The sequence below is a fragment of the Thalassophryne amazonica genome, chromosome 12 (assembly GCF_902500255.1).
Source record: "Thalassophryne amazonica chromosome 12, fThaAma1.1, whole genome shotgun sequence".
Taxonomy (NCBI): Eukaryota; Metazoa; Chordata; class Actinopteri; order Batrachoidiformes; family Batrachoididae; genus Thalassophryne; species Thalassophryne amazonica.
The window spans coordinates 92,556,880-92,582,228 of record NC_047114.1 but is presented as its reverse complement, the minus strand read 5'-3'; the positions used below and the strand labels follow the sequence as shown (position 1 = coordinate 92,582,228).

The 25,349-nt window shown below is 40.9% G+C and overlaps 1 protein-coding gene across 2 annotated transcripts in view; it reads left to right on the top strand.

Moving 5' to 3' along the window:
* The window catches only part of LOC117521910 (adenylate cyclase type 1-like), a 139,812-nt gene that overhangs the window by 82,481 nt on the left and 31,982 nt on the right, over window positions 1-25,349 (top strand). For both annotated transcript variants that reach the window (XM_034183277.1, XM_034183276.1), the window contains exons 5-8: window positions 10,800-10,927; window positions 12,236-12,394; window positions 15,151-15,292; window positions 17,765-17,920. In XM_034183277.1, the coding sequence (XP_034039168.1) occupies window positions 10,800-10,927; window positions 12,236-12,394; window positions 15,151-15,292; window positions 17,765-17,920 (585 nt within the window). The remainder of the gene's footprint in view (window positions 1-10,799; window positions 10,928-12,235; window positions 12,395-15,150; window positions 15,293-17,764; window positions 17,921-25,349) is intronic.

Sequence of the window (25,349 nt, the reverse complement as noted above, 5' to 3'; positions counted from 1 at the left end):
GATGGAAACTACAGCTGAGAATTTGCAGATTCAGGAACTCATGGAACAAAATCTCTGTGATATTCCCTCACTGATTTATTAATAGATAAATGACAAAAAGTAGAGTTGGATGCGTCGACATGTCTGTGGACCCTAGAGGAAGGTTGGACAGTGTCTTGACTAGTTGCTCCTTGGTGTTGCAGACCAAATGTCACCCTCCCCCCCTAAAAATTGGTCCCCGCTGTCTTCATTGGCATGCATCATTTGGGACCACAGTAGCTTGTCTGAGACTGAGTCTCTACACCCAAACTGATCAAAGAGAATAATGGGATTATTAACCATAAGACAACAAAGTAAAACCTCTTAAATCATTCTAAAGTCAGTTTTAAACAGAAACAAGGTTGTTTTAAGCAGAAACTAGGCGATAATTGGTGAGTTGCTACCAGTGATGCCGGTATCATCTGACCACTTTTTTTAGTAACGAGTAATCTAACGCGTTAATCTTTCCAAATCAGTAATCAGATTAAAGTTACTTCTCCATGTCACTGTGCGTTACTATTATTTTTGCATTGTGGGTCGATAGCAGCATTAAATGTGGTCCGTGGGCAGGAAGACTGAACTGCCCACTTTAAGTGAGCTGCGAGCTTTTCATCCACGGTTTTTTGCAGCAGCTTCCGGGCAGCAGCTACGACTTGTCCTCACCTCTTAAAGCAGTGACAACAGCACAAATGCACTGAGCTTTACAAAGACATTTTTATGCTTTTTTTTGCTCTCTCTGAGCCGCTCCGTATCTGCTGCTAAAAACAGCTGGTCCTCCGCCACGCGTCAGGCACGTCAACGACTAACACTATTTTCCACTCAAATGCACCTAAACTCTCTTTCTGAGGACCACATGATGTGAAAACACAATAAAACTTTCTTACCTGTAAATCTGGTCATGTTTCCTGCGTAAGTAAATGTTATCCATTCTTTGTGCCCAAACGCCAAGGCAGGGATGAATCCAGATGGAATGGGGGCGTGGGGCAGGGATGTGCCCCCCCACAACACCCCTAGATTAAAGGTCCAGTTTTGAAGTCGTTTTTTTACTACAACTACTAATACTACTTATAATAATAATTTCGACAAGTAAAATGTTTACAGAGAATTTAAATGTTAGAAAAAATTTAATAGTTACATTTATAAACAATGTTGGTTAGAAATTTCAAGTTTTACTGTTACAGTGCTGTCAACAGTTAAATATGAGGTCAAGAAAGAGGTCTTTATTTTACTTTTTATAAAACAAGTATTTATTTTCATTGAAGTCAAGAAAGGGTGACTATAAAGTGAGTTTTGGCAAAACAAGTATCATTGTCATGTTGAGGTGGCAGAGGGTTGTTGTCGGCAGCTGGGGAAAGTAACTAAAAAAGTAACTAGTAATCTAACTTAGTTACTTTTCCAACTGAGTAATCAGTAAAGTAACTAAGTTACTTTTTCAAGGAGTAATCAGTAATCAGTAATTGGATTACTTTTTCAAAGTAACTGTGGCAACACTGGTTGCTACTGACGCTATGAAATGACGGAGGCGCAGTGAACGCAGCAGCAGCAGCTCGTGTGGCTGCGGTGCTCTGATCACTTCCTCCATCTTTTATGATGAAATAATGCTGTATTTATGTGGAAATGATTGTTGTACAAAAGCTTCTATCTGTTGCTGAGATAGATGATGACTGGAGTGCAGTTTTAAGCAGAACAGAGGTGTTAATCGGTGAACTGCAGGTGACGCACAGAAATGACGCATGCGCAGTGAAGGCAGGGCGGACTGATTTTTAGGGGGGACCGTCCGGTCGGCAACACCGGCATTCAACCTTTATTTAACAAGATAAAAACCCATTGAGATCATGACCTCTATTACCAGGGTGACTTGTATTTAGTCAGTCACTTTGATAGCATATAGATTATGCTTTTTTATTTTCCTATAGTATGCTAGTATGCTAGCTACTTTAGATAGATTGTTATGTGGGCCGCCAGAAGAGGAGGTACTGCTGGCCCAACACCAGAGGGCACCCTGCCTGGAAGCGGGCTTCAGGCACCAGAGGGCACAGCCGCCTCCCTGGAACACCTTCAGACAGCTGTCAGTCATCACCCCTCATCAGCCCACCATAAAGCCTGGCAGAGACGTCACATCCCTGCCAAGAAATCGTCTTACCCGACAGGTAAACTCTCAGCCGTTCAGTCCCGTATGCACACCTTTGTACAGCTAAACTTGCCAGTTGTAACGTCTTTACATCTGAGCCGTAGTTGTAACATTCTTTGCATCTGAGTCTTTGCAGCTGTAACCTTTTTGTAAACACATAGCTGGTTGCTGAGTTTATGGACGTTTGGAGGAGTTGGCATTCCCGCTCCTCAATCCAAAACTTGAGTGTTTCATAAGGATCTGCACGTACTCTGAGTAACTGTGTTCAGGAGGTGGAGGTTTTCCACCAGAAGGGACTTTGACTGTCTGTGCTGAACTGTTTGCTGGGTGTGCACACACCCATTTGATCTATTTGTGCTTCCTGCCAGCAGTACCCGATCCAACAGCTGGAGGCGGTGGCCACCTGGGGACTCAGGACTTGGTGGCTCCGGTGTTTTTCAGGTCTCCGCTGACAGTGGAAATCGTGTGGGGCCCGGCTCTTCTCTGGACAGGCGTCTCCTATCCTCGAGCCTGCCCACATGTCACCGACTGTTTAATTGACTGTTGTCTAAGATCGCATCTGTATACCATCGTGCACATTTCACAACATTAAATTGTTATCTTTTTGTATTTTCATTGTCCGTTCATTTACGCCCCCTGTTGTGGGTCCATGTCACTATACTTTCCCAACATAGATAACAATATACATTCCATCATAGCTTCTGTTTCTATAATAAAATACCATGACCATGACCAAATCTTCTCCTGTATTAATATTTAGGTTTTAATGCCTACTCCTGTATATTATATAGTACCATATTTATTGTATAGGACGTCTGTCAATAAAGTATAGGTCCTTTTTATTTTTTTCAAAAACTATATGGATTTCATTCATATGTTTTTACGTCAGACATGCTTGAACCCTCGTGCGCATGCGTGAGTTTTTCCACGCCTGTCGGTGACGTCATTCACCTGTGAGCACTCCTTGTGGGAGGAGTCGTCTAGCCCCTCGTCGGAATTCCTTTGTCTGAGAAGTTGCTGAGAGACTGGCACTTTGTTTGATCAAAATTTTTTCTAAACCTGTGAGGCACATCGAAGTGGACACGGTTCGAAAAATTAAGCTGGTTTTCGGTGAAAATTTTAATGGCTGATGAGAGATTTTGAGGTGATACTGTCGCTTTAAGGACTTCCCACGGTGCGAGACGTCGTGCAGCGCTCCCAGGTGCCGTCGTCAGCCTGTTTCAAGCTGAAAACCTCCACATTTCAGGCTCTATTAATCCAGGATGTCGTGAGAGAACAGAGAAGTTTCAGAAGAAGTCGGTTTCAGCATTTTATCTGGATATTCCACTGTTAAAGGAGATTTTTTTAATGAAAGACGTGCGGGCAGATTGCAGCGTCGGCTCGCAGCCGCCGCGACGCTCCGCCACAGGAAAAACACCTCCGTTGGAAGCCTTAAGGACAAGTTGGAACATGCCCAACTGTTAAACAATTTCTCATATACTCACTCCACTGAAAGCCATCAAAAGCCGCCTGGATTTTACAAATGGTTATCAACACGGATGTGTTTTTCCTGTGCCGCCGCACCGCGCCGGCTGCGTCCCGACTCATTAAAAAAATCTCCTTTAACAGTGGAATATCCGGATAAAATGCTGAAACCGACTTCTTCTGAAACTTCTCTGTTCTCTCACGACGTTGTGGATCAATAGAGCCTGAAATGTGGAGGTTTTCAGCTTGAAACAGGCTGACGACGGCACCTGAGAGCGCTGCATGACGTCTCGCACCGTGGGAAGTCCTTAAAGCAACAGTATCACCTCAAAATCTCTCATCAGCCGTTAAAATTTTCACCGAAAACCAGCTTAATTTTTTGAACCGTGTCCACTTCGATGTGCCTCACAGGTTTAGAAAAAATTTTGATCAAACAAAGCGCCAGTCTCTCAGCAACTTCTCAGACAAAGGAATTCCGACGAGGGGCTGGACGACTCCTCCCACAAGGAGTGCTCACAGGCGAATGACGTCACCGACAGGTGTGGAAAAACTCACGCATGCGCACAAGGGTTCAAGCATGTCTGACGTAAAAACATATGAATGAAATCCATATAGTTTTAGAAAAAAATAAAAAGGACCTATACTTTATTGACAGCCCTCGTATGTTGTTTATTGCCCTTAATATTTAAATATAGTTATATATATATGATGTCTTATTTTTCTTATGTCTTATTATTTATTTTTATATATACTTTTTTCTTGAGCCGCTTGGGTGGGTAGGGAGAGTTCCCATTGGATAAAAAAGCTTTTCAACCTACCATCCCTGTTCTCAAGACCAGGCACCTAAGTGGCTCTACTCTACTCTACTGCTCTTCTCCTTCCCGCCCCCTGTCTTCCTGTTACTCCTCCTCCCCCCCAAGTGAGGACTTGTACAGTCTGATGGCCTGAGGGACAAAGGAGTTTTCAGTCTGTTGGTCCTGCACATGACCATTAATTGGAGTAAGCCGTGATAGAAAATTAATGGACGGAAACAAAAGAAATACTATAATACACCCATGTGCTTGAGCAGGTAACTTTGGTCCTGCTGTCTTAATTTTAGCACCAAGTAATTTTGCAAGATATTTCTACACCATAAACTTTGCAAAGAGCTTATTGTTGTGTTGTATAGTTGCTGTTTTTATAAAAGTGCAACACACACACACACACACACACACACACACACACACACACACACACACACACACACACACACACACACACACACACACACACACACACACACACACAATATAATATTATTCTATACATTTTAAAATATACCAAATTTCACTTCTGCTGAAATTCAGAATTTTATCTTTTTCATCAGCTCACCTCCTGCTGAGTGCTCAGACATGCATGGCCACAGTAAATCAAATTACACAGAATAAATAATTGCTGGACTAACCAGCTCTTCTCACTTTTCTGAACCTGAACATGAGTTAAAAATAGAGAATTCGTCTTATCTTATGCCCATCGAGGTGCATAATTATGAGCCTCGGCACTCTCCACATGCATGGCCACAGCGTTCCTGTTACCTCCATGGAAACAATGAAAGGTTGTGAGACGGCATCCACGGTAACCGGGCATCCCAGCTGAAAATGAGCTTCTGCTGCTCATATCCTCTACAAATGGATCACATTTGTAACCCTCCTTTTTATTCTCCTGTTCATTGTCCTTGAAGAGTGAAAGCTGTGATGTGCCGAATTCATCAAAGCGAGCCAGAGCCTTTGATTTAGTGTCGCTTTGTGAGAGCCTTTTCAGCTCCGGTCTAATAGTCAGCCTCAATATTTTGTCTGGGATTATGAAGGTGTGACACCGCTCCATGCTGAGATCCACATTGTGATTCTAACTGTACACATCGCACTATAAATGGTGGGCCACGGTTCTTGATCTGTTTTTTTTTGTCATGATTTTGTTGCTCAAGCTTCAAGTCTTTCTTGCATTGATCAATCAATCAATCAAGTTTTATTTCTATAGCACTTTACAACAGTTTTCACTGAATGAAAGTGCTTTCCAATAGCACCAGCTAGAGATAAAATAAAAAGAACAGTACAAAAAACACAATAAAACACAATAAGAGCATCCAAAATAGAATAAAAATAGACAAAAAAGTGTCAAAGCAATTATGTGCAAAAAGCTGCCCTGAACAAGTATGTTTTTAACTTAGCTTTAAATAGAGGCAAACTTAGGACCTGCTACTGCAAAAAAACGGTCACCCCATTGTTTGGACCTGGACCTGGGAACCTCCAGACAGTTTTGGTCAGCAGACCGAAGTGCTCTGACAGGGTTGTGTGTTTTTAACAGGTCACGTAAATAAAAAGGTGCAATGCCATTTACAGCTTTAAAAACAAATATTAACAGTTTGATATTGATTGGCATTGATATTTAAAAAAAACAACAAAAAAAAACCATGGGTTTTTCCATCATGCAACCAGTTCAGTCATTTTATTATTTGAGTGATGAAAGATGAAGGTGAACCAGAGATTTGATCTTGCTGTTGTTAGCGCCTTTTAAATAGCCTATTCAAGGTGTGAATGTTGTGCCGCTATTCTGCCTCGCCGTTCCGTATAAATGTCAGAACACGGAATGTGGGCATTGTTGTTCAGCTGTTAAGTCACAAACTGAATCAATGTATGTAACAGAGTAATGTTTTATATTCCTAGTCCTTGTAAGAAGCATTAGTAATAAGGCTGTTATAACACCTTACAGTACTGTGAAAAGGTTTTAGGCACATTTAATGCATCATAAAAGCATTAAAGAGTATGAAAACCTGATAAATATTCATAAATAAATGAAATGTGTGATGAATTTTAACATTGATGATAATCGATATGACAACTGAGTATATACGTTGCACCAGATGAAAAGTACAACTTTAACAATGATTGTAATATTTAATGATCATTTGCAGCTGTGTTTGTGTGGCATTCTACTGGCCAGTACACTTACAAAGAAAGTATTGTTCTTCTTCTTCTTCTTCTTATTATTATTATTATTACTGACTAAAAATATAGCTCACATATTCACTTTTGTTTGAACTGATTTTGTGTTGACATGCCAATAAAAAAGAGGGTCGGGCATGAAATGTTACTTTTATTATAACTGTGGGATGCCTAAAACATTTGCACAGTGCTGTATATACTGCTTATTTACACTGTTATATGTAAACAAGACTATATATGTTAATAATAAACATGTTCAGACATTCATAACCACCTAAAAGAAATATGTTAATAATAAACTGCTTACGAATGTTAATAAAATGCTTATAAGTTTCTTATAGTTGTTTATCATAGCATTAAAAAGACATGTATTGAGTGTGTCGATGAAAGTTCTAAATCATCCAGGTAAGAGATTTAGAAACGGTAACTTGACAGTAACCAAGTTTCTTGTTGTTGTTGTTGGAATTGCCCTGTCTATCGTTTAGTGAATCGTGTAAGGTAAGTCCTTTGGTGGATTTCAGTGAAATTTCACACAGTGGTAGCACACCATGGGAAGATGTGCATGAACGAAACTAATTCAGGTCACATGTCTTCAAGGGAACATAACTGGACTTCTGTTGTTGTTGTTGTTTATTTTTTAATATAGACATGTTAATTACAGTTGGTCCATATGGGCTGAGCAAGGGGCAAATACTACTTGTGGGTAAAGCGTGGGGCTTGTGACCAGAGGGTCCTTGGTTCAAATCCCCACTATGCAGGAAAATCACTCATGGCCCTTGGGCAAGGTTCTTAATCCCCAAATTACTCCTGGTGTGTAGTGAGGACCTTGCATGGCAGCATCCCCTGACATTGGTGTCTGGGTGTGTGTGTGTGTGAATGGGTGAATGTGAGACATCACTGTACAGCACTTTGACCATAAAATATAAATGTCATCCGTTTACCATTCACCATTCACCAAGGACGTACTGGAGGGATTATATCTCCCCGGCTGGATTAGAAATGCCTCGGGATCCTCCAGGAAGAGTTAGAGAACTTGGCTGAGGATAGGGAAGTGTGGCATGAGCTGCTTGGTCTGCTGCCACCACTACCCGGACCCAGACAAGTGGTAGAAAACAAATGAAAGAACAATTCCAATTTGACTGGATTTGAACACCAAGACATTTATTATGACCACTATCTATCTATCTATCTATCTATCTATCTATCTATCTATCTATCTATCTATCTATCTATCTATCTATCTATCTATCTATCTATCTATCTATCTATCTATCTATCTATCTATCTATCTATCTATCTATCTATCTATGTCTGTCTGTCTGTCTGTCTGTCTGTCTGTCTGTCTGTCTGTCTGTCTGTCTGTCTGTCTATCTATCTATCTATCTATCTATCTATCTATCTATCTATCTATCTATCTATCTATCTATCTATCTATCTATCTATCTATCTATCATATTGGTTGGAGTATAAGTCATACTTGTTTTAAAAAAAATGCCTCTTGAAGAGGAAAACCCCATGAGCTCTTTTCAAAGCTCATGTATGCACACACGTATGCTCCCCTGCAGACGCTGTTAAAACATAAATAAAATATTGTTTATGATTGATTGATTGCGTTTATTCTGCAACATCAATATAAACATACAGAGGTGACTGTATCAATGACACAATAAACAATAACACAATAAAGCATAAACGTTTATTTCCATTGTGGTCTTTGTGAAATTATCACATGACCAAATAGAGGCGCTTGATGAGCATGTACAAATTGTAAATAAGACAATAGGATCTTAATACTTAATGTAATTAACAATAAATGTATAATTTTATGTATATATATATATATATATAATCGGCGCAGCGGTATTGCATTCATGACGAAAAGGGAGCTGACCCAAAAGGCGAAGCTGTCGATCTACTGGTCAATCTTCGTTCCTACTATCACCTATGGTCATGAGATTTGGGTTATGACCGAAAGAACTAGATCGCGGGTGCAAGCAGCCAAAATGGGCTTCCTCGGGAGGGTGGCTGGTGTCTCCCTTAAAGATAGCATGAGAAGTTCGGTCATCTGTGGGGAGCTCAGAGTAGAGTCACTGCTACTTTGCGTTGAAAGGAGCCAGCTGAGGTGGTTCAGGCATCTGGTAAGGATGCCTCCTGGGCGCCTCCTAGGGAGGTGTTCCAGACACGTCCATCTGTGAGGAGACCCCGGGGAAGACCCAGGACTAGCTGGCGAGATTATATCTCCATACTGCCTAGGAACGCCTTGGAATCCCCCAGTCAGAGGGGGTCAATGTGGCACAGGAAAGGGAAGTCTGGGGTCCCCTGCTGGAGCTGTTGCCCCTGCGACCCAAACCTGGAAAAGCGGTTGAAGATGAGTGATGAGTGATATATATATATATCATTGTCCCTGAGCGTAACTCATGGGCGTACAGAACATAAAGTTGCTCTGTATGCACATGATTTACTTTTATATGTCACAAATCCAACTAAACATTTAACTTCTATTGTGGCAGTACTCCAAAGTTTTGGCTTTTTTCTGGATATAGCCTTAACATACAAAAAAGTGAATGCTTGCCTATGAATGTAGCTGCATGGCAACACAGACATATTGATCTTCCTTTCCATCTGACTCATTCTGGTTTTATTTGGGAGTGAATGTAATGGGTTCACCTCATGCTCTGTGGGCTGCAAATTTGACTCTTTTATTGTCCAATATAAGGTTGGCTTTTCAAAGATGGGCTTATTTACCAGCATCTCTTTTAGGTAGAATTAATATAGTGAAAATGAATGTTTTACCTAAGTTTATATATTTATTTCAGTGTATTCCTTTGTTCTTATCCAAAACCTTTTTTAAAATATCTATCAAATGATTTCCTCATTTATATGGGGAGGTAAGACTCCAAGAGTGTGCAAATCATTACTACAAAAATGTCGGCTCAGTGGTGGTTTGTCTTTACCTAATTTGATTTTTTATTACTGGACAGCTAACATTCAAAATACATTTATTGGCTAAAAGACCGTCATACAACTTGGTGTCAATTAGAAGCTCAGTCGGATTTATCTACCACTCTCCCTGCCTTATTGTTTTCATCTTTCCCTGCGTCCCTATCTCGGTACACATAATCCTGTTGTACTTACCTGTCTTAAAATATGGTATCAATTTCAACTTCACTTCAAATGTGTTTCTGTTTCTGCTCTTGGCCCATTATGTAAGAATCACCTCTTTCCTCCCTCCTTCTTAGACAATGCATTTCATCTATTGGTTAAGAAGGGCATTAAAAGTTTCTGTGATTTTTTAAGGATAATACCTTTCTTAATTTTACCAATATGTCTTCCTTATATGGCTTACCCTCATCTCATTTCTCATTTATTTAATCCCTCCCCCCAAATTAGACATTGTGCATCTGTTATTTTTACAGAGTTCCCCTCTCATCCCCCTAAACATCCTTGGGATCTTTGAGCTCACCCCCCATAAGAACGCTCCTATATCACGGATATATAATTTTTTTTTCTTTCAGTGGATCATCCAGTCAATTAAACTATCTGTAACTGGGACCAAGAGCTGGGTCCGGAATTCGGGGAAGATTTCTGTGATAAACCAGTTGACAGAATTCATACGTCATCATCTTATGTGAGACTTTCCCTAATTCAATTTAGAGTAGTGCACAGGCTGCATTTGTCAATGCCTAAATTATCCAAAATTTATCCCAATGTTTTTCATCTGTGTGATAGATGTAACTCCTCTTCCTGTGATTTAAGTCATATGTTTTTCTTTGCCCCAAAATTCAGCCATACTGGATTTCATATTTTGATGTTATCTCTCACGTTCTTGGTGTCAGGCTGGAGCCTTGTCCGCTAATCGCTAGTTTTGGCGTTCCTGGATGTTTTTGGAATTTTTTATTATAGGATGTTTTTTTTTTGTTTGTTTGTTTTTTTTTTTTTTTGGAGAAAGGAAATATAAATAAGTGTTTAAAAACATTTTTTGAACAATGACTAATCACAGTGTGGTGGGCGGGGCTTGAGATTCCTGCTGTTTTCAGACTTCACATGCCTGAAGGTGTTTCTTTAGACCTTTTTAAAAAGTAGTTTAGACTAGATGGTTTTATTTATAGAGGCACATTTGAGTGTCAATAAGCAAACTGAAACAAAATGTAATGAAAATTAAACTTCATAATTTGTTGTTTGTTTGCTGTCTCTTTGATTGACAGGAGAATCACTGCCGGAGGATTAAGATCCTGGGTGACTGTTACTACTGTGTGTCTGGACTGACCCAACCCAAGACTGACCACGCCCACTGCTGCGTGGAGATGGGTCTGGACATGATTGACACCATAACGTGAGTCTTAACATTCGGGACCTGATTTCTTTATTTGGCCACTTTGTTAGAAATTAATTCTTTTGAAGCCTGAACCGAATGCTGTCATTTATTATCCATGCTCGACATCTCCAGCATGAGTTCACTTACGCAGGATGCAGCCGGATTATATGTGTTTATTTCAGCCGAGACATTCTGTTTACAAGAGTCAATGATGAGAGCTTGCTCACGAGTGGAGAAAAATGCATCCTGATTACCCGTGTGCGCTGTGAGTGCTTTCCATCACTGAATAATTTCAAGAGCAGGACTACAGTTGACTGAAAGGAAAAAAAAAAGCTGCAGCAGAGAACAAAACCTGTTTTACACTCAGCTACAAAGTGGCAAAGGACAAGCAAGATGAAATTAGAATGTAATTGAAATTGAACATATGGTAATGTTCCTGATGAATATAGTAATACTGTTTATTAAACTTCCTGGATTGGCTCTGTGATCCCGATCCATTGCACCATTTAAGGGATTCTTCCTCGGCCCGTGCTCCATGCATGAGCAAAATTTCATGAAAATCTGAGTTGTAGTTTTTTAGTTTTAATTCTTCTTGACAAACAAACAAACAAACCAACAAATTACAGTGTAAAGAAGAGCTCCATATCGAACGTAAAGCATCAACAAAACCAACAACAAATGCTGGTAACCACTTTATTTACTTTAACACAAACAAACAAATTTTAAAAAACAATCCCACATGCATTATTTCAACATACAAATGTAAATACAAACAGAATACAAATAATAGTTACAATATTTGTTACAATCACACACAAAACCACATGAATGCTTTGCAAAGCTCAACAACACAACAGAAGTAATAACAACTAACAAATCATCATCTGTCCTCGTCAGCAGAGAACACTAAGTTTGGTTATTTAATTTACTGATGATTTTACTCATAGGCTAGCTGCATTTTTGCATTTTTTTTTAATTTTTTTTTTAGCTACAGGCAGAAGCCTCTTTTGTGTTGCTAGTACTTCTGTTGTGTTGTCGGTATTTGCCGGGTGTCTGTTTTTACATACGTTATGTTACCAAATTAAATCATTACATGTGCTGTAGATTATATTTCTTTGTAATCTCTGTGTTTCTCAATTTGCAAGGCAATTTTTGATGCAACTGCGGGTTGTAGAATTGATGCAGGTGTTTTTGTTTTTTTTTGGTGTGTTTTCTGCTTTTGCTGCTGTTTTCTTCATTTGGAAGTGTTGTGGCCTCTCTGGGCCACCGTACTTGCTTTATTCCGACAGACATCACTCTGACTCTTGCTGTTCGATGCTCCTGCAGGTCAGTAGCGGAGGCTACCGAAGTCAACCTCAACATGCGCGTGGGCTTACACACAGGTCGGGTCCTGTGTGGCGTGCTGGGCCTCAGGAAGTGGCAGTATGACGTGTGGTCCAATGATGTGACTCTGGCCAATGTGATGGAGGCAGGAGGACTTCCTGGGTAAGTACAGAATGTTTTTTCTTTATGCTGTGTGAGCTTCAACTATAATGTAATTTCAAGAAAATAATGGGAATTGTTTGTCGTTTTGATTATTTGTTGTTGTTGCACACAACTAAATGAATGGTGATAATACAGGTTGTGTCTAATGAGCTTCCTGTATCAATAGAACCAGAAGAGCACTCACTGGGGTACATACTGCACGTCCTTGCAATTACCGGTTTAAAAAACAATTTTAATGGATATTTTATAGAATGCTGTCTGGTTGCATCATCTCAGTGATGCCAGTTTTGTCAGGTCAGGTGTGGGAGCATCAGTACATCCACCACACTTCTAAACTGCTTTGGGTCCCAGATGGAAAACACCCAGGCAGACAACCGGTGCATCCCCACCTCTTGAAAATAGCATCCATCTGCTGCAGTTAAGTGCATCCCCTTGGTCTTCTCCAGCCGGTGTAGTCCTCAACCATGAGGCACCTGCATGGTGGATCATGCCCACAGAAATGTGCCACATGGTTCTAATGTTGTAGCTCATGTTGTCTCTTGATGGAAGTGGTGTGCCTCATCCAAGTCTCCTTACGTAACCTGCTCTTTTACAAAGTCATCCCAGTAGTATCATCCAAGGCTCTTCTGAAGAGACCTAGTACCAAAGACATGTAGGCGTCACCTTAAGTCACTGGTTAGTGCCAAAGTTTCACAACCATACAGAAAGAAAGGACTTGGATCTTAATTCTCCTGCAAAGATATTGGCATCACCAAACACATCTGTCCAGCAGATTCCATGAGCTCCTTCCTGGCATCTCTTGATTTCAAAGGGCAAGAACCCAAAGATATAAATGACACTGATGAGTTGATAAGTTAAGTGAATGTCTCGTCAGCTTCAACACTTTCACCACATTCACTCATTCAGGACAAACTCCTCACTCAGCTCTCCAAGTGCTGAATCAAGGCATCCACTGATTCTGCAAAGATCACAATATGGTCCTAGAAAGTCAGCATCAGTGAACCTTTCTTCACCAAGTAAAGCAGCTAAACCACCTTCACAACCCTAACCAACACCTACTCCATACAAGCAATGAACAGTTCAGGAACCAGAACACATTCCTGAGGAATGCCAGTATTCACTAGAAAAAAAAGTCAGAGATTCTTTTCCCACTCTGCACAACACTCATAGTAGCTGTGTTAAGGCCAGCTATGATACCCAGCAACTTGTTAAAGATCACGCTAAATTGAATTAAACACTTAATGAAAATAAAAACAGGCTGCAAAGAAGCGTTGTCCATATTCATGCTCGCATTCATTGAGTACCAGTTTTGTGACATTAGGAATTTACAGCAGGAGTGGGGTACTCAGACCTTATGGTGCGTTTACACATAACCAAGACGCATTACGAATGTCATTTTTCTGTCATTCGTGACACATTCCTGACATTCTTAACATGACTTGACACATCTGAATAGGTTTCTTAATAGTGCGTGTTGGTGTGTGATATTCTTGATATTCATGGAACATGTTTTTGCCTGTCAAAAAAATCTTCCACGAATGTCACACACCACCCTCATTTTGTCTCATGTCATGGAGGTCGCAACTGAGCAAACTGATCTGTCTTGATGAGTAGTGATCCTCAATAGAGCGTGACAACGTTCGTAGTTGTTCCTGTGATGGTTCTTGGAGCCCAGACTGTCACGAGTTATTACGAAGTGACACGAAAACTGTCAAGTTTTGACACGACTTGTAACGTGGCGTCACATTTCACTGCGCGCCACGACGAATCAGTTTTCTGTCACGTGCGCACAATTAAACTCAGCTCCACAGCATTCAGTTTGATGCAGGATGCCGAAGAGGAACAGTGACGCAAAGTCTGCCAAATGTCGTTCCACAGTTCCTGCTGAAGCTCCTCAGGATGCTCCTCCAGGTGTTCCACCTGCTGTTATTGAGCGGGAGAACGAGTCTGAGCCAGAGGAAGCGAGAGGAGACTCACGTGCAGCCAGACATCTCTGCACCTCCCCCAGTCCGGCGGAGGAAGAAGTGTGCGCACAATTAAACCCTGCTGCACCGCATTCAGTTTGATTGCTGACACCAAGTCGGCTAAAAGTCTCATTTCAGTGCTCCTCAGCACGCTCCTGCAGGTGTTCCACCTGCTGCATGTGCCTGATGTTTGGGAAAACTCACGAGATGCGAGTCGCATGAAGCCACACATCTGGCTCTGTCCGTCTCCTCCTCCTCCTCTCTGCACCACTCCATGGCACAGAGCACAAGTACGCATGCAGTCACAAAGTTCTTCTGAAAAACTGGAGCGATCTGGAAGAATATGGGTGTGTGTGTGGAGACAATTCACCTCATTCACAACGTGACAGAACTAAGAATACGCTGTTACGCGCAACAACGCGGAACACTATTCTTGACCGTGTGTAATGGTTCCTGATAATTCTCCAGCAACATGTGCCATTAATCGTAACGTGTGGTAACAGGTTGCAGCAGTTCCTGAGGACACCTGACGCCTCTGCCCCGAATCATCACATTCGTGATCAATGGCCAAGAATGTGTACTTCGTGGCATTTGTGACTTGTCATCGTTATGTGTAAACGCAGCTTAATTTGTAGCATAGTTAAAGGAGACCAACTTCAAACTTACTAAACATGTGACAAAGAGTAAAATGTTGATAATGCATCAGAAATTCTGATTTCTGGTTTGTCTCAGAGCTTATGGTGCCATGTGTGCCGTAAATATTCCAGACTTAACTGTGCTGATGTTCTACAGGAAAGTCCACATTACCCGATCCACGCTGGAGTGCCTGAACGGAGACTATGAGGTGGAGCCTGGATATGGATATGAAAGAAATGCCTTCCTCCAAAAACATGAAATTGAAACCTTCTTTATCGTGCCATCTCACCGACGGAAGGTATCACATTGTGTGGACTTAATAGAGGAAAGTGATTCATAATATATGTGTCAGGTGTCAAGGTGGCGTGCCACAAAAATGGTCGGACACCGAATGCAGACTTACAGACATGATGTGGGAATAAAAGGATGACTTTATCATAGAAGCAGGCAAGGGTATGGTACACAGGTAGTCAGGTAGCGATGCAAAAGTACAGACAAGGGGCAGGCAAAAAAAGCAGTCAAAAACAAGCAGGTTTCAGAAATGCGGAGAGACTAGTAACTAGGGCTGAGGCAGTTACGAAATCCGAGGCACAAAAGAGGTCGAAGCACGGCAAAGCAAAAACAGGACTTGGACTAGAAGGCTGGAATGAGATACAAGATCTAACAAACTGGCAGGGAAGTGAAGGACTGTGAGGGCTTAAATAACAGGTGGTGTAATTAGTGGAACAAGACGCAGGTGTTGGTGAAGGTTCTGTAAGGAGGTGTGGTCTGGTGAAGCAAAGAAGAGAGTCAAGAGAGTGCGGTGAGACAAAAGCAAAGCGAACTGAGGCAAGATAACTAAACCCAATGGTGCAAAACGTGACGTGCTCGACAAACAATAATTAATGTGATAGGGGACCACTACAAAAACACGGCCCAGGTTTTTGTTTGGATGACTTTGGCAAGCTGCAAACTAGCAGTGTTTCTTCAGGTTATGTGCAAAAACACATTTACATGTCCAGTCAGCAGGATAATATTTGTGACAAGAACTATCGTGCAATCTTCTTTCAAATCGGTGGTCTCAATCTCATGGCCCACAGGCTTTATATGGCCCAGGAGGGAGGAGTTTACAGTCCCAGGTAGGCCTTATTATGTATCATCAAACAAAACTGGTGTGATAATTGTCCGTCTGAATATTATACATGTAGATGTGTGGAATTACATATATACAGGATATTAAGATGAATTATCATTTCTCCCTCCTCAGATTTTTGCAAACATTAGGATGAACCTTGTTGGTCTTTACCTGAGCCAAAGGATGTAGTGTACATTGAATTCATAAATTAGTAGTAAGTTTGCATTTTATAAACAAATTCTAACATTGCAGCAAAAATGCAAAAATTACAGTCTATTTATTATAATCTTGCGTTCCAACTGTAGTGACAGGTATTATAATCTTGTTATATCTCTCCATTTTCACCAAACTCTGTAGTAGGGGGGGCACAGACTGACAGAACATAGAACATGAGAAGGAGATGATCTGACCAAGTGGTGGACAATTTGGAACTAAAATACTTTGAGGGAACTCAAACTGAAGACAGGTGGGTGAATTAACTGGACATGCAGGTGTGCCAAAACAGAACGAAGTCAAAGAGACGGTGCCATGCCCACAGATCTACAAGAAGAGTACAGGAGAGAAAACTCACACCGGAGTGTCACAAAACACCAAACACAGTACAAACAGGGACCATTAAGGAGGTAAACTAAGGCCCAACTGAGGTCCAACTGAGGCGGTTGCTGAAGTATCATATAAAAACAAACAAAGCATCCAACACCCGCCCCCCCCCCCCCCCCCCACACCACCCACCCACCCAAAACAACCAAACTGAAAGATCCTGTTATGTTACTGAGATTGAGACCACTGTTTTAAATACAGGGTTGAAAACAGCGTGCAGCATCATATGGTGGCGCTCTCACACATTTGTTGTTGGAATGATGTCACGTCCAACTGGAAACGTATTTGACTGAGGCTATGAGGAGAGAACAAAACAGCTCGGGGCATTCCAAATCTCCACAGTCTGACAAACATGCAGACAGTTTGCCAGTGTGTGCACCTACAAACACAAACGCACACATCTTCACCAGATGTGCCACAAGCAGCCGGAGAGGGAATTTCAGTCTTGTTTTTTGCAGGATCCTCCTCCTCCTCCTCCTCCTCCTCTTCTCCTTATTAATATTTGTGGCAGGTATCAGGTTTTTTTTTGATAGACTTTCGTAGAGGTTACGCAGGTCATTTTGTGAACCTGTAACATCCCAGTTGCATGTATTTTCCTTTGATATGCAGAAATACGTTGCTAATCCTCTTAATAGAGCTGATAGGTAGACTTCATCAAAGACACAGCTCAGAGAAAGATGTGCCCAGACTAAGCCACCTTGGATAGACTGCTGCTCACGCTGCTGCTGTAGTACCTTTGATTGCTTTTGCTTAGAAAATAATGTCAAACACATTGTTTCCTCAAACCCTCACCATGCACTTTTCTTTGCTTCTTCTAGAATAGCTCTAGGAAACAAAATCAAGGGCAGCAAAGTCCAAAAATGATCAATCACCAAGTGGGATTGACCTGTTTTACCTTCTGTTAACCATTCCTGACAGAGCTGACTGCATGCGTGTGTGTACTTGTGCATATGTGCACAACGTGCATGTGAATGAGTTATAGGCCCTTACATCATATCTGTTGCTGTGTGGGGTATCATGACTTAATTCTTGTTCCCATGTCTTATGTGGTGACAGATATTCCCAGGATTGATTCTTTCGGATATAAAGCCCGCCAAAAAGATGAAGTTCAAAACTGTCTGCTACTTACTAGTGCAGCTTATGCACTGCAGGAAGATGTTCAAGGCTGAGATTCCCTTCTCCAATGTCATGAACTGCGAGGACGGTGATAAGGTATAAACTCTGTGTGTGTGTTGTGGTTTCTGTTTGCCCGTGCTATTCCGTACACACTTTAACACAGACAAGAGCACAGACAGAATGTGTTTGAATGACCTGGGTTCCATCACTGGATGCTCCAAAACTGTAGCGTGAACTTTTTGGGTCCTATTTTGCACCCAGCACTAGCACCATTTCTAGTTTTTTTTTTTTTGTTTGTTTGTTTGTTCTTAAGTTCAGGTGTGGTCAGCACGGTGTTGCTGGTGCATTGCTATCATGAGGAGGCAGAAAGCAAATGTGCAATATATCTCCAAAAACCCAATCTAAAGGTAAGGGAAGAATTGTTCGGGCACATTATTGAGATACGCCTTACATAGGCAAGGGCATCACCCACAAGCAGTCTGCTTGCATACACTATGAAGCTGAACTGAAACAAAACATATGAAATAAATGTAACAAAAACATAAATCAAAAAATACAAAACTTCATCTCACTGCTTCACCTCAGGGAGCTTTGGTGGCTGTTCTCCGCTTGCACACTTTGACACATTGGCATAGATTTGTTAAATTTCCCTAAAAGCCTCTGATTTGAGTCTGACGTAGTGCATCACCTGTTAAGGGTAAGATAGATGACAAGCTGAATGTTTTAATTCATATTACATCCAAAACACGCCCACGATTAATTGAGTATATACAACCCCTTTGTGCTCTGCAGCTCACATTGCAATAACATTATGTGCCATGTAAATGTCAAAGTCCATTTGGACCCAAATGCATCTGCATTGTGCACTTCAAAAAATTTAAATCAATCAGATTTTTTAATCAAAGTTTTTGATTTTAAAAAACCTCATAAAGCTGCAACTGTTTATAGAAAACCACACCCAAAATGATTGACATCTGTTTCAAGCTAGGCCAGCCTCAAAGAGTGATCCACAGACCATTCATGGTCCATGAGTGACCACTAGTGGGCCATAAATATGTTGCTAAAATATTTCATTCTAACTGTAATGTGTTCCTGAGATTGTTTTAAAACAAATTTAAAGTTTAATGGATCGTGGCATATGCGTATTATTTACATTATTAACTCAACTCATGCATACAGTACATCCGGAAAGCATTCACAGCACTTCAGTTTTTCTGCATCGTGTTATGTTGCAGCCTTATTCCAGAATGGAGTCAGTTCATTTTCCCCCTCAAAATTTTACTCACAACACTCCATAATAACAACATGAAAAAAGTTTTTTGAATTTTTTTCCAAATTTATAGAAAATAAAAAACTAAGAAATCACATAAGTATTCACACCATTTGCTCACTACTTTGTTGATGCACCTTTGACAGCCATTTTCAGATCTCTCTCTTGAGATGTTCAATCAGATTCAGGTCTGGGCTCTGGCTGGGTCACTCAAGGACATTCACAGAGTTGTCCTGAAGCCACTGCTCTGATATCTTGGCTGTGTGCTTAGGGTCATTGTCTCGCTGAAAAATGAACAGTTGCCCCAATCTGAGATCAAGAGCGCTCTGGAGCAGGTTTTCATCCAGGATGTCTCTGTACATTGTTGCATTCATCTTTCCCTCAATCCTGACTCGTCTCCCAGTTCCTGCTGCTGAAAAACATCCCCACAGCATGATTTTGCCACCACCATGCTTCACTGTAGGGATGGTGCCTATGTTTTCTCCAAACATGACGCCTGACATTCACACCAAAGCGTTCAATCTTTGTTTCATCAGACCAGAGAATTTTGTTTCTCCTGGTCTGAGAGTCCTTCAGGTGCCTTTTGTCAAACTCCAGGTGGGCTGCCAGGTGCCTTTTACTAAGGAGTGGCTTCCATCTGGCCACTCTTCCATACAGGCCTGATTAATGATTGCTGCAGAGATGGTTGTCCTTCTGGAAGGTTCTCCTGTCTCCACAGAGGAATGCTGGAGCTCTGAGAGAGTGACCATCGGGTTCTTGGTCACCTCCCTGACTAAGGCCCTTGTCCTCCATTGCTCAGTTTAGACGGGCAACCAGCTCTCGGAAGGGTCCTGGTGGATCCGAACTTCTTCCATGTATGGATGATGGAGGCCACTGTGCTCATTGGGACCTTCAAAGCAGCAGTTTCTGTACCCTTCCCCAGATTTGTGCCTTGAGACAATCCTGTCTCAGAGGGCTATAGACAATTCCTTTGACTTCATGCTTGGTTTGTGCTCTGACATGCACTGTCAGCTGTGGGACCTTATATGTAGACAGGTGTATGTCTTTCCAAATCATGTCCAATCAACTGAATTTATGCCAGGTGGACTCCAGTTAAGCTGTAGAAATATCTCAAGGATGATCACTGGAAACAGGATGCACCTGAGCTCAATCTTGAGTTTTATGGCAAACACTGTGAATACTTATGTACGTGTGAGTTCTTGTGTTTTCATTTTTAATGAATTTGCAAAACTGTAAAAAAAAAACCTTATTCATGTTGTCATTATGGGGTGTTGTGAGTAGAATTTTGAGAGGAAAAATAGATTCACTCCATTTTGGAATAAGGTTGTAACATAACAAAATGTGGAAATAGTGAAGCGCTGTGAATACATTCTGGATGTGCTATAAATTATTATTATTATTGGATATTTGGGGAGTTAGGTGATTCGCGTGAATTTTTTTGTTAAGTGCTGCTTGGTTTGTAAAACTGAAAAAACACTGGGCTCGACCAACATTTTCAACAGACTTAATAAAACTATGCATCCTCTTTACATAACAAATAAAATAATAATAAATGTCCTGGTCCCATCAGTTTATGGGTATCCACATCAAATTGAAGTCAGTAAGAAAGATGAGCAGGAACTCAAAATGGAGCAATGAACATGACGAATCAAATGTTCCTGCAGTATGTAGCAGTCGTCAGGCAGCAGTGCTACATATAAAAGGAAAAATGGCAAAAGAGATGACCAAATATCATCGCCTACTTAATCTTTTTTATCCCCAAAATGTAATGGTTTGGATTGTTTTGTGAAATCAGTTGATTAGCTGGAAAAGGCTGTTTGCACTCCTCCGTCCTCTGCAGCCCTTATCAGCATAACCAGGTATCATAGGTTTTTAATAAACCTACTTAAAAAACAACCAAAGAAGATATAAATGAAGCCTAAAATTCTTGGCATATTAAAAAAGAAATACTGAATGCTCTACTGCACATTTTCACTCTGTGCAGCACAAGATGATTTAAAGTGGAAACACCAAAAACAACAGTATCCTGCAACTAAAGGCACCTTCTCTCCGCTGATCACAAATGTACGCTAAATAATACAGTAGTGTTCAGAATAATAGTAGTGCTATGTGACTAAAAAGATTAATCCAGGTTTTGAGTATATTTCTTATTGTTACATGGGAAACAAGGTACCAGTAGATTCAGTAGATTCTCACAAATCCAACAAGACCAAGGAGTCATGATATGCACACTCTTAAGGCTATGAAATTGGACTATTAGTAAAAAAAAGGTAGAAAAGGGGGTGTTCACAATAATAGTAGTGTGGCATTCAGTCAGTGAGTTCGTCAGTTTTGTGGAACAAACAGGTGTGAATCAGGTGTCCCCTATTTAAGGATGAAGTCAGCACCTGTTGAACATGCTTTTCTCTTTGAAAGCCTGAGGAAAATGGGACGTTCAAGACATTGTTCAGAAGAACAGCGTAGTTTGATTAAAAAGTTGATTGGAGAGGACAAAACTTATACGCAGGTGCAAAAAAATATAGTCTGTTCATCTACAATGATCTCCAGTGCTTTAAAATGGACAAAAAAAAAACAAAAAAAAACAGAGACGCATGGAAGAAAACGGAAAACAACCATCAAAATGGATAGAAGAATAACCAGAATGGCAAAGGCTCACCCATTGATCAGCTCCAGTCTGGAGTTACCTGTAAGTGCTGTGACAGTTAGAAGAAGCCTGTGTGAAGCTAATTTATTTGCAAGAATCCCCCACATTGTCCCTCTGTTAAATAAAAGACATGTGCAGAAGAGGTTACAATTTGCCAAAGAACACATCAACTGGCCTAAAGAGAAATGGAGGAATATTTTGTGGACTGATGAGAGTAAAATTGTTATTTTTGGGTCCAAGGGCCGCAGACAGTTTGTGAGATGACCCCCAAACTCTGAATTCAAGCCACAGTTCACAGTGAAGATAGTGAAGCATGGTGGTGCAAGCATCACGATATGGGCATGTTTCTCCTACTATGGTGTTGGGCCTATATATCGCTGAAGAGGACATTGAAATGGGTGTTTCAACAAGACAATGACCCCAAGCACACTAGTAAACGAGCAAAACCTTGGTTCCAAACCAACAAAATGAATTTCTCGCAGATGTGAAGAAATCATGAAAAGCTGTGGTTATACTACTAAATACTAGTTTAGTGATTCACAGGATTGCTAAAAAAGCAGTTTGAACATAATAGTTTTGAGTTTGTAGCATCAACAGCAGATGCTACTATTATTGTGAACACCCCCTTTTCTACTTTTTTTTACTAATAGCCCAATTTCATAGCCTTAAGAGTGTGCATATCATGAGTGCTTGGTCTTGTTGGATTTGTGAGAATCTACTGAATCTACTGGTACCTTGTTTCCCATGTAACAATAAGAAACATACTCAAAACCTGGATTAATCTTTTTAGTCACATAGCACTATTATTCTGAACACTACTGTAAGTATGCAATCATCTTCTTTTTTTCACTACTTTTATTCCATCTACATGCTCAAGATGTTTTAGAAGGTTGTGAAAACGAGTGCACAATATTCCATTTTGTAGATTTCACTACATAGCAATTTCCACTATTTATATAAAAATGCTTAAGGTGCTATTACGCCACATTCTCAGGGGACTAAATCTGAATTTAAGGTCATTCAAGCTGGTCACCAAAGTTGTTTCATCTATTTTCCATTTTTCAGTGAGTTATTTCTCAGAATTCTTTTAACAGGATTGTTGCGAGACTCCTGCAGAGAGTGATGGTGAAATCTTATCCCATACACAATCACATCAGCCAGGAACCAGCTGATCATGTGTCAATATAAACTATTTGTGTCAATACCACTCTGGCAAAGTGATATTCTACACCTGATTGTCGACAACCAGCAACAACAACAAAAACAAAAACAAAACCTGAATATAGCTGTAGTTTTTGGTAAAAGTAGTGTTGTGACCAGTCGGATAGTTTCAAACATGTTTAAAAAAATTTGTGATATCCGGACGCATAATAATCCACATAAGATGACTCACTGGGTGTAATTTGTGCAGATAGGAGTAATACTGTATGAGCCTTTTACTTGAGTTGTACAGACGGCTCTGCTTTTTATTTTGTTAGTGCGTTTTGAAATAAATCATTTCTGCTTGAAAGTGGATTTGACTACGCAGTTATTTTGATGCCAGGATACAATTAAAATACAGCGCAGATTGTTTTCTGTAATGTTCAGAGCATTAGAATTAGCTTCTCGTGGTCGTTTATAATGTACACTTTAACACTGTAGCGCCACCTACAAAGGTCAGCATGGTGTGAGGTCAACAAATCTGAGAGATGTGGTGACCTCCTGTATGCATTTTCCTCTGTGTGTTCTTTTCATATTCAGGCTGCAAACTCTTGTATTGTACTGCAAGTGAAAGTACATAAGTATTCAAGGCACGAGGTAAAGGGATATGTGGGGCAGGAGATGAATGAAAAGGATTTTTTTTTTCTTCGCTGCAGCATGATGGGTCCTGAGTTACAACAAGCACAATGTGGAGGATACGGAGAAGTCGGCATCTGCACGGTGCTGTGCTACTGCTGGCATAAATAACATACACACAAAAAAAATACAAAGTCACACACAACACAAAGGAAAAGGATGTGAGGGAGATGGAAGGAAATGAAGGAAGAGATGGAAAGGAAGAAGGAAGGAAGGAAGGAAGGAAGAGGGATGGAAGGAAAGAAGGAGGAAAGAAGGAAGGAAGGAAGAAGAAGGAAGGACTTAAGGAAGGAAGGAAATGAAGAAGGATGGAAGGAAGGAAGGAAGAAGGAATGAAGACGGGATGAAGATGGATATGGAAAGATGAGGAGGAAGAATGGAAGGAGGAAGGAGCGAAGAAAGGGATGGAAGGATGAGGGAAGGAAAGAACAGAAGGAAGAAAGGAAGGATGAAGGGAAAAGGAAGGAAGGAGGAAGGAAGGAAGGAAGGAAGGAAGGAAGGAAATGAAGGAAGGGATGCAAGGATGAGGAGAAGAAAAAAGGAAAATGAAGGAAGGAAATGAAGGAGAAAAGAAGGGATGGAAGGAAGACGGAGGTGAAGGAAAAGAAAGAAGGAAGGATGGAAGGAAAGAAGGAAGGAAAGGAAGGAAGGAAGGAAGGAAGGGAAGGAGGGGAAGGAAGGAAGAAGGAAGGGAAGGGAGGGAAAGGAAAAGGAAGGAAGGAAGGAAGGAAAGGAACAAAGGAAAGGAGGAGGGAGGAAGGAAGGGGGAAGGAAGGAAGGAAGAAGAGGAAGGAAATAAAGGAAGGAGGAAGGAGAAAGGAAAAAAATAAAAGGACTGAGGGAAAAGGAAGGAAGGAAGGAAAAGGAAGGACGGAAAGGAACGGAAAAAGGAAGGAAAGGAAGGAAGGAAGGAAGGAAAAAAATGGAAAAGGATGAAAGGAAGGAAGGAAGGAAGGGAAGGGAAGGAAAGGAAGGAAGGAGAAGGAAGGAAGGAAGGAAGGAAAGGGGAAGGAAGGAAAGGAAGAGGAGAAGGAAAATGAAGGGATGGAAGGCGGAGGGGAAACGGAGGAAGGAAGGGGAAGGAAGGGAAGGAAGGAAGGGAAGGAAGGAAGGAAGGAAGGAAGGAAGGAAGGAAGGAAGGAGGAAGGAAGGAAAGAAGGAAGGAAGGAAGAAGTTTAAGAATGGAGGGATGTGGGAGGGAAGAAGGGAAGAATGGAAGAAGATGTGGGATGGAAGAATGTGGAAGGGCAGTAATGGAAGGAAGAGGGCAGATAGGAATAGAGGAAAGGGAAGATGGCGAGAAGGGGAAAATGAAAAGGGCAAGAAAGTCACTGAATGATGGAAGGAAAAAATGAAGTGTATTGAAACACAGGGGGGACAGGACAACTGAAGGAAATAAAGAATGAAAGGAAACTGAAAGAAACAAGGAAATTACAGGTAAAGAGGGGCAGCAAGAAGGAAAGAAAATAAATGATGAACTAAAGAAGGGGGAAAGTAAATTTGGGAAGATTTAAAGAAAGCAAAAATGGGCAAAAATGGAAGTGGAAAGAAGCAAGGACAGCAGAAAAGGAAAAAGGATGGAAAAGAGACTATCAAAGAGAAGCAGCAAAGAAGGGTGAGGATACACATGGAAAAGGGGAGTAAACAAAGAAAAAGGCAGGAGAGCTGAGAAAGAAAGACAAGAAAGAAAGAGAGACGGAAGGGAAAAAAGGAAAGTAGTGTTGTAGGAATCAAAAATACAGTAAAATGACAGAAATGATAAAGCAAGAGAAAGA